Source organism: Phaethon lepturus, unplaced genomic scaffold (genome assembly GCF_000687285.1).
Source record: "Phaethon lepturus isolate BGI_N335 unplaced genomic scaffold, ASM68728v1 scaffold16704, whole genome shotgun sequence".
NCBI lineage: Eukaryota > Metazoa > Chordata > Aves > Phaethontiformes > Phaethontidae > Phaethon > Phaethon lepturus.
Genome location: NW_010535629.1, coordinates 38975 through 54586, shown reverse-complemented (window position 1 = coordinate 54586; position 15612 = coordinate 38975). Strand labels below are relative to the sequence as shown.

At 38.3% G+C, this 15612-nt stretch overlaps 1 protein-coding gene across 1 annotated transcript; it reads right to left on the bottom strand.

The window, feature by feature from the left end:
- Positions 1–4113: 4113 nt before the first annotated feature.
- On the bottom strand, positions 4114–14320 carry LOC104619875 (cytochrome P450 2J6-like). The gene is made up of 9 exons (XM_010285910.1): positions 14150–14320; positions 12324–12486; positions 11812–11961; positions 10724–10884; positions 8359–8535; positions 7658–7799; positions 6038–6225; positions 4800–4941; positions 4114–4292 (listed from the first exon to the last, which is right to left on the bottom strand). The coding sequence occupies exons 1-9, from the start codon at positions 14318–14320 to the stop codon at positions 4114–4116; spliced, it is 1473 nt and encodes a 490-aa protein (XP_010284212.1).
- Positions 14321–15612: the final 1292 nt, after the last annotated feature.

Here is a 15612-nt window from a genome sequence, read left to right as displayed (position 1 = left end):
CAGTGATGATTTTTAAGTACTAAACTTTTTCAAGCCTTTTAGCAGAAACCAGACATTGCAGCATGCAGCCAAAACCCTCACAACACAACAGGTTTCCTAAATGATGAAGCAACATCTGCAGGGACTCAGTCTAACACCAGGGACATGGAAGATCCTGGGAGCATGGGTTGAGATTCAGAAAACCAATAAACAAGGATTGAGTAATTTTTGTTTCATGTGCAAAAATGGTGATACTCTGACGCTGATTACATTCTCCAAAACTAAACACATTTTCACAACAAAATTAATGCAGTTGACTATTAGCTATTAGCAACAACCTATGGAGGGAGGAAAGGAGAAGCTGGCGCTTACCCACTTGGTCTTTTTTTCTTAAGCTTTCTGACAACAACTTCTTTTTCAAAATGGTATTTTCTTACTGCTGTTAGTGACAATAAACCTCAGGCTGTTTTCTTCAACAATGACGTTATTCCCCTGTGTCTTCTGCTTGTGAAGTGGCTGCAATCCATACTGTCATTATCAGCTTTTTGTCTTAATGTATACAAAGCAATGCTGTTAGGGAACATAACTATGGCTACTCTGCATGTAATTTAAGAAACTGTATAGAACAGGGAAAGACAAAGAACTGCATAGTGTAGGAAAGACAGTAAAAACAGAAAAAAGATACAAGATAGAATGAGTAAGAAGATGGAAGATACTAGATGAGGAACATCTGCCAAATATATTACAACAGATGGGAGTGAGGCGAGATGAGAAGAATAGGTGGAGAGATTTCAGTACAGAAAACATAGGAAGGAACAGCAGAGAGCAGAGGCCTAGAAAATAACCAAAGAAAACCTTGGAGAGGGAGGACACTGTATAAGAAAGAACAGGAACGGAGGAATGTGCAGGGGAGTTGAAAACACAGGTGTAAATAAAGCACATTAAATAGAAAGGAGCTGAACCAGCAAGCAGCTACTTCAGGAGGCAGGGGAGGGTAAAGACACGTTCTTACCCTCTTAAGAGTCTTTTTGTGCATCGATTCAGAGTTGAGCTCTCTACCAAGTTGAAAGAAATTGGCTAGAGCTCCCTCCAAAGGCAAATAGTAAAGAGGTCTTATTATTAATTTCATATGTTTTTGGGAATTATCACAAGGTACTTCAGCCCTACCTGGATTCACTACAGCATACACAAAGTGTGCATGGTCCTCCAGAAGCTTATTTCACATCAGCCTTTGTGGCAAAGAGTGAAGCCCAATGCAGCCAAACTGGAAGAATCAGGAATGCAGACCATGCAAAAGAACACCTGAAGTGGATTTTGAAAATGAGATAGAAACAAGAAAAGGTGAGTAGAGTGGGGAATAGGATGGCCAGTACCTTATATGACTACTCCACACCAGTCCTGCACCTTTTTTTCGCTTGGTGTGGACTGCATGCCCTCCCAGAATGTTACATTACTTACAGGAAAAATGGGGCGTGTAGCCACCTCAAGCTGTTAGTCCCTCTCTGCTTTTCTACAAATAGCACCAGCTCCTGAAGGCAGAAGGACAAAGCCACCATGGTTTTTGTAGTGACTTCAGCTGGCTGCTCTCTTCAGCACGCACCAGAAAACATGATGAGGACAATGGCACAAAAAGGGAGTGCCCCAGGAAAACCAGGATTCTAGGTTAGATTCTTTCTTTCCTAGATTTGTCTCTTAGCCCTAGAAAAGGGATGTAGAGAGCTGGAATAGTGGCATTTCACCCTCTCCTTTCTAGAAGGGGAGCAGAGCTTCCTTTGGAGCCACTACACGCAGCTTACATAGCAAGCACGTTCAAAGCTGAATTTCATGCTTTGAAATGTTTGCATTTAATCTGGCACATGTAGTTTTCCTTAGAAAGTATGAACAGACACTTACCTTGGATTACTACAGCAGAAGGGTATGCAGATATGGTTTTATCTCATATTTGGTGACACCGCAGGATTACATTTCAGTTTATCTGGGAATATTTTATAATGTACTCAGATACTTAAGGCCTAAACATCCAAGGCATATTAAAAAGAATCCGAAAAGAAAATCTCATTAATTCTCGAATGACCCCTAATAACTTCTCTAGAGGCTGAGCTCAAAACTGTACTTTTAGTCCAGGGTCAGCCTTGACTCAAGAACAAAAATGAATAGCAAAAAAATTTGGATAAATGAGAAAACTAGGTCGGTTGGAAAGATTGTACAGACTGTAAATGTAACAGAACACTTTGGAGAGGTGACACAAACACGGGGAAGAAGAGGAGGCAGAGGTTCTGGAGGGAACGAGGGTGTTGTACAGGTGGGAAAAAAAAGTCATTTGTTGACACTTTATAGCTTCAAACCTTACTTGGTTTTGAGCTCAGTAGACACTTTAACCAGTGGTGCAGCTGGAGCTAGCCTGGAATATGGTTGACCCACCCTGGAAAAGTAAAATGATTGTGGGTTGTTTTATAACTGAGGCATGGGATTCATATTACTTTATTTGATGGAAAATGTATTTATGAGGTTGCCTAGGCTCCATTTTCTTTATAATTGCTAAGTGCAGCCAGCAGCATAATTTCTTCAGTGCTATCTACCAGCTATTCTTTAGGATTAGTGATTTTTAACTTTGGTGCTAAAGGCAAGGTACTGCTGCTGTCATTGCCCCTCCTCCTATCCACTTGGATAGAAATGAAGCACACCCTTACCCGTGTGGAGCTACTGCCAGTTCCAGCATGGAGAGGATTTCACACCAATCATCTACCTGTCTGGACATGCTGCCATCCAGCCCACAGCAGTGAAAAGGGTTGAACCATCCCATAAAAGTAGTCCTGCAGGGGTAGAAACTGGCAGCCTGAGTTTCATCCTGCAAGAGATTACTGATTTCACACATCTCTGCCTGTTAGACTGGGGTGTTTTAAAATACAAGGTAGGCAGAGGTACCTGAAACAAATACAGACTTCAGTTCCACAGATGGCACTACCAGCTCATCAGTGTATAAAACTAATCCTTCTTAAGTTGGCATAGAGTATCCACTTTGTATGTCATATAGGAAGAACATACTTCCAATACTGTAAAAAAAAAAATATCCTTTGTCAACTGTCAGTAACTGAACTAGCAAAATGTTGAATACCCACTTTTGCCACATCCTTAAGCACCATGCTCATAAAGGGCTTTAAGAAGTCTTCAATAGTGCCAAATCTTCTGTTGGTTGTGATATGCTAATTTATGCTGACTGATGGGAAGTCAGCTAACCACGATAAAGAATCCATTGAAGAACTGAAAAAAATAAATGAAGGTGAATAAATTAGTGAGACATCCAAAACAAATAACAGCAGATGACTACCTGTCATGAAAAAGGCATGTTCTCATGTTGCTGTCAACCAGTGGGCTCATAAAAAAGAACAATTTATCAACACTTTGTGTGTGCTCCCTTCTGTCATTTGTCTTCCAATCCTTTTCACTTTGCCTGCATAATGAAAAGCTCTCTACACCTGCCTGATGAAGCCACTCTTTTATTTTCATGTCAAGGATTGAAATACTACCTGTTTTAGTGGGTGAAACCCTGAACTGTCTTGACAGGGGTCAATGATAGAGTTGTAATCAACAAGCTTGCACAACAACAAACCTGATCAGTCTAAGGAAATGTCATCTCAGACCATGTTACCTGCCTTTCTAGAAAGCTTCCCCAAGCTTCCCCCCAAGAGATTCTTTTAACTCCTTCACCCACTAATATCAGACTGAAAGACCTTTAAGCCTAGCTCCACAAATGCAACTGTGGTTAATGAGAAAGAATGCACAGATCTTTAATCATGAGACTTCTAATGCATAGACTTTTCTTCAAGCTCTTTCTCTGTAAATACTCTTTCCAGTTAGCAATAAATAAGGCCCAGTTCTAATTCTTCCCTTAATATCTTTATTTGTTATGCATCAGGAGAAATTTACCAAGATTTTCCAAACAGAAAAGAACAACAAAAAATTAACTCTTTGTAGGTACAATCCTCAGGAGGCAACTGTCTGAAAAGCATCTTTCAGGGTAGTGATTAACCAAATGAAGAGGAAAGCAAAAATCTTAAGACATGCAAAAAGGAATTCACATGCAGTAACAATCTTGCAGAGTAAATCTTCCTTGAATCTGTGCAGCACCATTTCCTACCGAGGAATGGCACAGAGCTGATAGGGAGGTGGCTTCATTGTGCTCCCAAAAACAAGCTTTGTATTGACTTCTTTGACTCCTTCTGGCAGGGTGAATGTGAATGCCTGTAACAGGGTGGAAAAGACAATAAAGAGCTCCATCCTTGCCAACAGCTCCCCCATACATACACGGTGCCCTGTGAAAAGACAGAAAAGGCAATCAGCCACAGGATTTCTATCACACTTGCCTTTCTAACCCGCTTGGGCATTTTGTTTGTTTGCTTGTTTTCTGCAGACTTTGTCATTTAATGATTCAGAACTGAAAGGCTGCGTGTATTGCCATTGAAAGTTTTAATCTATATTTATGGCAGGCGGCAAGACATTATAGAAATGATCACCAGGGTTGCGTGGTTTACACGTACAGCCTTCCTAGCACTATGCATTTCACTGCTATGATCTCGATAACTGGATCTCTCCTCCAAGAGAAACTGGATCTGTCTTCCAAGAGAAACTTTTCTATGTGTCATTCCTTCGCTGCTAATCTTTTCTACATGCAACTGGACTTCTCTCTTCCTGGAGATTTTTAAAACAGTGGAATGTGTTTATACACCTATTTGTAGATGTCTTCCCAGTTATGTTGGGGAATGAATGAGTCTTAAATTGTTATGACATGGAGTAAATAAATCCCTGTTCAGTGCACATACCAATTGAAAACGGTAAGAATGCTTCTCTGTTTACAAAGTTTCCATCTTTATCCAGAAAGTGGCCTGGGTTGAACTGATCAGGTGTCTCCCATTTTCCAGGATCAGACAGAACAGAGTCAATATTGGATAAAACTATGGTGTTCTGAAAAAAGAAGCAGCAGCTTCAATTCTGTCTTATTGTTCATGCTAGTCAGATAAGCAAATAATGACAAAGGACTAAAGAATTTAAAGTCCAAATTTAAAGTCTAATTTTTTCAAATATGAGATCAAGCTTTAAAAACATTTCCTAAGAAGTATAAACTTTTGAGAATGTTGTGACTTCCTTTCCTTTATTACTTGCTGTCAATAAGTTCAATAAATAAATGGTTAGGATTTTATAACGTTCATATTGTTAAAATGTGTTGCTTTTATTTTTCCTGTTGTCACTAAGTATTTTTATTACTTATTCAGCTTTTGAGTTACAGAATATCATGAGTATCAGTTTAATTTTTCCCTTTGTTACTTGATAATTTCTACAATGCTAGGGTTGCTTTAAGCAGATCCAGAAAAAAGGAATGAAAATGAAACTACATGAAAAGCTGTAATGAGAGAATATTTAGAAACAAGCCCTAACGTACCTTTCAGTTACAAAATTTGAAAATACTTTAGTTTCATTACAACATTTGCAAGATACTGCATTTAAAAGTTTTGATATGAAAATAATTTCAAATTTCCAAGGTTTTCAGTAAAACCTTTTTTCGATTTTTGATAGCCTCTGTTCACCAGCTGATAAGCCATTTTGACAAGGGACAGACCTGAGATTGATGGAAATTAATATGCTTATTTCGAGTCACCATTCACAAGTTTTCAGTTGAGAGAAATAATGATCTGAGAACCTACTAATGGTTAGGACAAAGTGCACATTTCCTTGCAAAAGGCCAGCCTTAGAGACAGTCATAGCTTGGGGACACTGCTGGAACCAATAGGACACAAGAGTTCATGTCCCCAGTCAGGGAAACCCTCAGAAGCCTTTCTAAATGCATCTAATGTACCAAAGTCCTACTGATATCAGCAGTTCTCAATCACAGTTGCTTTTCAACTAAATGAGCAATTAAATCAGAAGAAACTAAAAAAGAACAGGGTTTTGGGAATCGCTAGCTGAGGTGGCTTCAGTCATTAAACTGTTATGTTAAATCAGTTTTAAAAACTGCTACAAGTGTACCAGACATCAGATATTCAAATATACAGCGTATTTCTACCTTTGGAACAGGAAATCCCAGCAGCTCTGTGTCCTTCATGGTCTGTCTGGGAAGTGCAATTAAGACTATATTACTGTATCGTTGGATCTCGTGAATTACAGCATTTGTGTAGGGCAACTTTTTTCTGTCCTCATAGCAAATTAAATGGGAACAACCCACAACAGCATCCAGCTCCTTCTGGACTTTCTCTAAGGAGGAATATTCAGCTTTAAATATACAACAAAATCTACAAACTCCATACTCATAATTTTTCCTATTGCTTTTTACAGTAAGAATAACATTCCACAAGATGAAAAAGATATTTCCTAAAATAAGAATGCCTTCAAATTCCCCTACAGATGACCTGAATAAAATTTGACACTGAAATTGTTTATAGGTTGCATACCCAAGTAATACTTCAAAAATTATGGTAATAAAGGTGTTCTATAAGAATATTTAGGTTCCTGTTACACTTACTGCTCTGAGGTAATTTATAAAAAGACTTCTATTAATACTTATTTTTACAACTAGAAAAGGAAATATTAATCGTGTATTAGAAGACCAGTTTAGTAATTCATCAATGATTGTTCTTCACTCAGAACCACATAGATTCTGCTTGTCATCTACTGATGGCCTAATCGCTACTCTGTAATTACCTTGGGAAACACACAAATTAATTTTTCTCAAGGACTTTTTTTTTTTTTACTTAAAATCTGAGCTGAAATGGTAATTTCTCATTAATTTCTTAGCTGAAATGCTCTGATTAATACTACAGCCTTTATCATTGCAATTAACTTGACCCTATGCATCAGGAAACTTAAGACTGTTTTAAGAGGGTGAAAGATCATGTTGTGAAAATTCAGTATGTGCAATCCAGTCTCAAATTTTAGTCTTTTGAAGAGCTGTTCAGTAACAACAATGGGAGATCCTTTCTCCTTACCACTTCCACAATTTTCTTCTATCCAGCCTCCTGCTGTGCCTGTTACCCAGCTTAAACTCTCAAATTTGAGGCCTTTGAAGCAATTTGTATAGCTTTTAATCCTTTCTATGCTGTACACTCTGACTCTTTCACTTATTTTACTCTGCCAACCTGTATCCTTCTTCTGTGAATATCACTGTTAAAAGCGCACAGTTTCAAGCTACTCAGAGTGATCTTTTTTTTGTTAATATCTATTTATATGGAGATATCTATGTTTGAAGTTTTCTCACTTCACGGAATAACTACGCATATTGGCAACCTCTCACTGTATTGAAATTAATTCTGCTGCAAAGAAGCCAGGAGCACAACAAAGAGTAGCAGTCAGGGGTTGAAAAGGATGACCTGAAGACTCCATCTTGTCCTCAGTGCAAGTCTAATCATTATTGTCAGTGGAGGGGCAATGGTGCAATTTATCTCATCCAAGACTAGACTCCTCCATCTGATCAGATGAATCCCACCTGCATTCTGTATAGATCTCTTAAAAACAAAACCTAAAATGACTGGCCCGTATGTTAGAAAGGATACAGCAAGAAACAGATACCTGCAGCCCACCTGATTCATACCCTAATAATTAGTTCCTCTACTATTCTTTGAACAAGCTCTACTATTATTTGAACATGTGTAATTTCTAAAGTGTTGCAGAACTGTTTGGGGTTGCTTACCTTGAATATCAGGATAAACCACCATATAGAGCAACGCCCAACGTAAAGTGGTGGCTGTAGTTTCTGTACCTGCCAGAAAGAGGTCAAAAATACTCTGGATCAAGTTTTCTTCATCGTAAGTAGCATCAGCATCTCCTTTAGTCTGCAGATATGAATTGAAAAGATCAAGTTAAGGCATACAAAAAAGAAGTAAACCACCTTGCATCATAGGAATATTTACTGACATCATCCAAAATGAAAAAAAAAAAAAAAATTAAAAGGCCAGAAAATAAAACTTTGTGAATAATATTAAGTTATTTTCTAATATTCTCCAGCACATTTGTCAGTTTATCCTATCCACATATACATTTTGTTCTTCCGCCATGACAAAGTTCCTATTTGTACATGGTTTCTAATTCTATTGCAATTCCCATCATAAGAGTAATTTCTAGTTGTACCTTAACCATATGCAGATCTGTTATTATTGTCGTTATAGATAATTTCCCTGTAAACCTAAATTTCCCTGTAAACTAGCAATTACATTTTTACTTCATCCTTCTCCTGCCATCTCTTAGTGTCAGCTTTTAAAAATTCCTCTACCTATAAGCTTTTCTATGGAGAAATTGTATACTACTAAATTTATGTTAGACATCCTTACAATCAAAGGAGCACTTAAAACCCTTGGTTTTAGTGGAGCGTAAGAAGAGTTCAGAGATACTCACTTTATCTATCTCATCCAAATAGTAATCAATAAAATCTTGATTTTCATTTGGTTTTCCTTTTTCTTTGTGGCTTTCAAGTTCCTTTGCTAATAGAGCATTCACAAAATTTATGCTGGACATAGTCTGTTTAAATGGTGCTAGGAAATGGCTTGCAAGCCAGGGAAACATTTCAGATACCTGTAAAAGAGATATTTTATATATATGGAATTACTGACATTAGCAAATTAAATTTTAATCCTAACACAGGCTTTTGGGTAGTGGAAAAAGCAAATAAAAGATTCTGATGACTGCATCTTCACCCTTACATTGAAGGAATAGTGCCTATCCCATGATTCATGAAAGCCTTTCTTAATCCTGTTTTTCTCTGGAGCAGAATTTCTGTTACTTTTATGCTATAAAATTTCCATTGCGATGTACAAAGAATAAATGAAGTTCCTCTGTACCCCAGTTCTTTCCTAGGCTGAACTTCAGTGGCAAAGACCTCATACAAAAGACACCCCTGTTTTCAGTTTGTCCAACATACATATCATTTCTAGCTCATCGCTGAAAAAACAGATCCAGGCTGACTTCCTTGACACTCTGAAAACAGAAATACCTAAACCCAGGTTTATTTTCTTACCGTGGGGTAGCAAATGCATGGGGATTTTACTCAGATATACCTTTTCGTAGATAAGAAGCAAACATATCACAGCTGTGATATGCAAAAGCACTTGACAAAGTAGAAATACTGAGCCACGTGGATTCCCTACTGTTTATTTATTGCTCTAAACCTATTCACATTCTTGCACTTATACAACTATAAAACTACATCTCAGCAGAAAAGAAACAAAGCACTTTTTACATTAATTACATTCCTCTACTTCATTTCCCTTTCTCTTTTCCCCTCTTATAGATCGCACCATGTCCTTCCAGTTTACAGAGGTACTGCAGCTTATGTATTAGATCATAACTCTTGGCCTCACCTATTTAAATGGCAGCTGCGTTACAAACATTTATCTTCCCACAAACCTATTCAGATTCCTGGCTTATATTTCTTCTTTGTCCTACTGCATGATTTTGCTTAAAACTACCTGTCCACTTACCAGGAAAACAGATTAGTACAGACCGTCACTAAAGGATTGTACATCACTGTGAAAGCACTGTGGAGAGCAGGATAGAATGAAATATTGGACTAGAATGCTTTTGTTAGCTGTGGACACACTATTAAGAGTTTTTAAGAACAGCTTACACATATACCTACTGAGAGCAGTTTGGAAATAGCTGAATCTCTGTTTACCCTGATTAGAAGATAGCTTAGGAATCATTCCCCCTGCATCTTCTGGGAGAAAAAAAATCATAAGTAGTTTGTTTTTTTTTTTTTCTTTTACCTGAAGTATCAAATTAGTCCTCAAATTCTCGAGGGTCTTGATTATGGCAGTTACCAGTTAGTAAGAGATGGTGGAAATCATGCAAGATACAAAGCCAGATGAGTTCCAGCAAGTTCTGCAGAAGCAGGTTCCCTTATACATTGGTAAATTGACTTCTTGGCTATACAGAATATTGTGGTTCCCATTCATAAATGGTAAATTATAAAACTGCCCTTGTTTGAGGTGATCTGTTCCACTGTTTTTGCAGCTGCAGTCACAGCTTCACACAGAAGCAAGAGAGCAATTTTTTCTGTCCAATGGACCAGATATGAAGTTAGGAGCTGCTGTCTTGGATGGAGACAAACATCATCCAGCAGCTAATGGAGAGTGACTTCCAGCTGAATTACTGAATTGTCCTAAGGACATGCAGAGGTGGTACAGGTGTTTCTGCCAAAAACTATAGGAAAAAGCTACCATTAAGCAATTTCTTGATACGTTACATTTGCACAAAACAGTTGCTCTACTTCAGTTTCTATGAAGTTAGCTAACAGTAGTGAAGGAACTGGTAAAGACTTATATTACTTTTGACATTTCTTGACAGTCATATGATTTCCTAGAGTGAAGAAAGCTTCTCTGTCAGACAGAATTTAAGATAATCTTATTTCAGAGCTTTTCAGATATTTTAACCTATATTTTACTACTGAGTTTCTGTTATAGTTTCAAACACTAGATTTGTACAGGTAGCGCTTTTGCAAGAAAGTCCTTTGTACATCTCCCAAACATGTAGCAAGCCTATATGTTTCCATGCCTGTCCACCAAACATGGGAAATTTCTGTGCCATGATGAAGCATAAACAATTGAAACAAGTTTTTAACTAGGCATCTGGAAGTTCTGATGCGTACTCCAGCAATTCTAGGTGCACTAGTATTTATTTTTATTATAAAAGTAACAAGCAAGTTGTCTTTTTCATTGTCTATCTATATAAAGTAAACAAGCAAACAAAAAATCATTTTCCTCACAAAAAAAGAGATGCTGTTCACAAATGCTGTTATAGTATCAATGGATTCAATCAAGCGGTGAAAATTTTCATCATTTTCAGAAAAGCGATGTCCAAAAATCACAGAACAAATCACATTTGAGACAGTATGAACAACAGGCATAGTGGGGTCCAGAGGTTTTCCTGTAAACACAGTGAACAACATTCACCATTAACACTTACTGTTCCTCCTTTTCCCATTGAAATGAGAGCTGATAACATTTTATAAACATTTTATAAACAATTCTGACGTTAATTAGATTGCTGGATGGCAAATTGCAATATGTTGGTAAAAGGAATGAGTAAAAAGTGATTTCAGACACCTAAAAAGCACTGTTGGTTAAAAAAGGCAAGACTGCTGATGGGAAAGGAATAGTAGTAGTTATAAAAATACCCAGATTTCACAGAACCTTTGCATCAGTAGAACTCATGTGTAGCAATAACCAGTGTACAAAAAAAGTCAGCTGAGACCTTGTATGAATAAGCAGCTGAATTGAAAAGAGAACCACCTCCTATTCTTTCCTCATATCCTTTACACCTGAATAACAGAACCATTGAACATACCTATAGATTCACCCCGTTATTCAGCAGCACAATCTGAACAAACTTCCTCTTTTACTGAGGAGGGTACCACAAGCCACGTGAGCTTTCTCCACTGCACTCCCCAGAGCAGAGCCACAGGCTTGTGCAGCCTTGGTCAAAGCTTTTAATATTCCCTGACTTGTTTTTCTTTTCTGCAGAGGGATATGGGGTGTTGTGACATGTATTTTGTTACTGTTTGCTTTTGCCCTGATTCTGTGACCATGACTAATGTAAAGCTGACTAAGTAATAACACTAGAAGACAGGGACCATGGAGTCTCAGTTCTAAGTTCATGCTGTGGGGTTTCACATGTAGCACTTCTGCAAGGAAATGTCTCATGCAGATCATATGATACAGACTTATGAGGCTCAGCTCTGCATGTACTCTTTAAATCCATTTTTGTAATCAAATAGTTCCAAAAGCTACAGCTGACCCATTCTTCAGCAAAATCACCTATTGCACAGACTGGCCTGCATACTGAGTCACATACCGTTTGTTTTCTGTAAGTACTCCACCAGGTGACGGGCCTCCTCTTGTAGTCGATACTCCTGGTCTTTTTTCCCTACTCCCATTTTCCTCATTGTTGCAAGTCCAAAACGCCTCTGTTGCTTCCAGAGACGACCATTAGAGAACATAACACCTAGAATTATAATGCACTAATTCTGTTAATACTTTGTAAATTAATGAATTGATACAGTTAATACATCAGAGAAGCTTCTCTTTCATTCTAATTTTTTTAAATTTTTGCCAGCAGTCCAGCAGCATTCCTCTTTCCTTGTCTTTATTCTTCTAGTTGAGCCATCTGTCTCCTGTATAGAAACTCTTACAATAGCTATATTCTGACATTATTGTTCCGACAGAATCAAAAAAAGAAACGTTTCATAAATACTCATGGAAATACTAACGTTTTTTCCACTGTAAATTAATGACTTTGAGGCTTGAAATCAGTTTCCAAAACCAGGGTTAGAACATACAAAAAGAATTTATGAAAATAATAATTACCATTTCCATGAGTCAAAATGTGAAAGGTATTGCTTGTTGGCCTTCCAGCAACGTCTTCAGCATGGACAGTCAGACCTTCCTTCACTGCCTGAAACCCTTGCAGGACAACTACAGGAATGTTTAAAACCCATAAGGTGAAGACATTACCATGAATTTTGGCCATCTGTAGAACAAAGCAGCATCAGAACATGGGTGAGAACCAGTACATTTAAATCAAACGAGATGAACCAGATCTTTTCCCTTGGCAGATGCCTCAGGGGTAATGGACCTTGACAAGAGAGCAGCAAATTTATTCTTATACATAATATAGCTTGAAGTCAGGTTTCTATCTAAAGTCTCGTTTACTAAACATCAAGATGTTCATAAAATGTCAGACAGTCAATACTTCCAATGTCTGTGATGCTATTTGTCACGTACTATAATTCAAACCCATTGCAGATTAATTCTTACACTTTTGTAAGGAGAAAACATTAGCTCATGAGTTTTACGTGAACTATCCACAGATTCCCTTTTGTGAATTAAGTGTAGCAAAAGCAGCTGAGGAGCTGAGTAAAGCAGGAATCACCCTCTCCTTTGTAGCTCAGCTGTCATAGCCTTGTCTCCACAACACTGTGCACACAGACACCACGAGAAGTAGGCAGGACAGTCCTTTTCCTGGCTGGAGAATCAGGAGCTGGAGAAGTAAAAGGCTGAGGGAAGTGCAACAGTATGAAGATCAAAGTAGCAACTCTGTGGGGCAGTGTAGGCTGGGAAGAGTGGGGAGCTGCCAAAACATCCCAAGAACTGCAGTAGAGTACAAAATTTTGCTGCCTGGGAGCAAAGAAGAGGGAACAGATATGCATATTAGGCAAAAATGTATATGCATGTGCTTGCACAATTGTGTTTAATTTCATTTTTGGGAGGACTAATTCATGGGTTTTGAAATCTTGGGATGAGCAATTGTCGTGGTTTAGCCCCAGGACAGCAATACTACGCTTCAGGTTTGAGAGGCCAGAAATAGAAGAAAACACAACAAACATGTACTGGCTATAATTTTATGTTGTGGAGTCATACTACTTTGCCTTGAAATATGCAACTTGGGAGAAGAGAACTGGCAAGACAGGGAAGAACTGGGGAAAAGGAAGGCTGAGAACAAAAAATGAAAGTGAGGTACTATTATTTACATATTAAATGTTAAATGTTTAATATATATGGTGCAAGGAATATAAAACACGAGGAGAAAAATTCTAGAAGTGCTGTGCATTACAACCAGACCTACTTAGAGAAGAGTTTGAGTATAGGCAAACACTGAGTTAGTTCAGCTACTTAAAAACTCAGTCAGGCTCAGACGACTGAAGTCTCTTGTGAAAGTCTGACTAAATTGCATATCAGAAAAAAAATTGTTCTCAGATCTTTTGAAAAATCTGTTGATTAAGTATAAAAAAATTCGTCCTTTCTATGCTGGAAACACATATGCACTCAGTAGCTGTTTCATGAGATATTTATAAACTGCCAGTGCAACAACAGTCAACACACAGATATGCAAAAGACTGCACAGAGTTAAAGACTCTGCTTTAAAATGTATCTTTTTCCTATCTGTAAGACAGGAATATTATCATCAGCATTGTTTTGTTCATCTGCACATAAGGTTTTAATGACATGTTTCATAGTAAGCTGGAAGTTTTCTTACCAAGAAACAGGTATTTTAATGATCCCCACCTAATTTCACATTCATACAATTTAGAATAAATCCCTCCATAGCACTCAAAATAAGACTATGTTAAACACTCACATTTACTTTTCAATCAGATTATGAGTCCATTAATTTGTTACCTGAAAACACATACTTTTTTAAGGATCTCATGATGAATTTGGAAGTTCATCTGCAGCAGATTTCCAAAGACGGGGTATGGAGTTGGTCCAGGAGGAAATAGTCTTCGCATCCATTGCAATTTCAGAAACTGCATAAACAGCAGACACAGCACAAAAAATACCAGCACCACACTTACTGTTAACATTTTGCTCCCGATTTACAAGGCTACGTTGTCTCTGAAAAACTGCTATGTAGACAGAAGATAGATCCTCTTTATCTTGCTTTGCTGGTACCTCCCTAAAGGGAGAAAAAGATGTTGAAGCTTCTGTGCCTCTCAGTCCTTCCCTCTTTATCATTATATTGCAGCTACAAATCTGACACTCATCAACTACTCAGGGGGTACAAAACATGGGTTAATTATAGACCTTCATGTGCCATGGCAGTTGCTGTGATAAAAATCCCTGCCCACAGTACTGGTTTCATAAAAAGTCTCTTGCAAGAACAGAGAACTCAAAAAAAAATTAACAAGAGTTTGATGGTTATAATGGCGTAACACTTAAGTGTCCACACACTCCCTATTCAGCTGCACAGATAAGTGGAGCTGCAAGGTCTTCATGACCAAGTAGAAAGCAAAATTTCTTCACCCCCTCAGCTGCCCCTCAGTAGCAGGAATAAAAGTGACATACGTAAATATGACACGTGAGCTTCTTTCACAAGCACTCTCATGCAACAGAGCAACTCCATTTGGGAGCTGTGGATTGCTTTTTCTTTATGGAGGTAGGGCCTATGCCTCTGTAAAGAGGTTCATTTTGGACAATACACCTTTGGCACTTCTTCAGCACTTGCTCAGGAGCAGCACTAGCTTAGACTCAGCTCATCTGGCTTAGGCAGGAGCATGTGACACTCTGGGAAATCACCTAGATGACTTAGCTGTTCACATGCCAAACTTACAGAGCTGGCACAGCTAAAAAGAAAAGTTATGAGGTGTTAAGCAAGTTGGTTCACACCAGAAGTGAGGCAGAGAACTAACATTTACAGTCTCACTGTCCAGTGATTGAACTGAGAGCTGGGCTCAAACTGAGAAACTAAATTATCCATTTCAGAGACCACTTGTGTGACTTGTAGTTCCTTCACTTACGGCATTGCCCTTTTCTCTGTCTCAAACCACTCCCAACTCTGAATTTAGTATTTTCCAAAGTCTCCTTGGGAGGAGGAAGAGTCACAGTTGTGACTGTGGCAGCTGTTCTGGGAGGACACCCCAAAAAAAAGACCCTGTCCTTCTGGATATTCTCTGGAATAATCATTTATTATTCTGCATTGCTCTGGCCCTGGTTGACTGGCTGTTTGGCATCCAGGAGTGCTTAACTTACTGGGATTTTCATCCTGGGGGTGTGAAAAAACACCAGCTGCAGGTGCCCAACTCTTGCATGCAGAGGGGCAACATCGAGACTGGTATCACAACTTCACCATCCAGAAAGCCCACACCCACATTACTCA

Bases quoted from the DNA above. Each gene is read 5' to 3' on its own strand.
- LOC104619875 (XM_010285910.1), bottom strand. From the start codon at position 14,320: ATGTTAACAGTAAGTGTGGTGCTGGTATTTTTTGTGCTGTGTCTGCTG. The intron at 10,885-11,811 runs GTATGTGACTCA...CTGTGTTTACAG, and splicing joins GTACTTACAGAAAACAAACG to GAAAACCTCTGGACCCCACT. The intron at 7,800-8,358 runs GTGAGTATCTCT...TCATATCTGCAG, and splicing joins ATTTGGATGAGATAGATAAA to ACTAAAGGAGATGCTGATGC.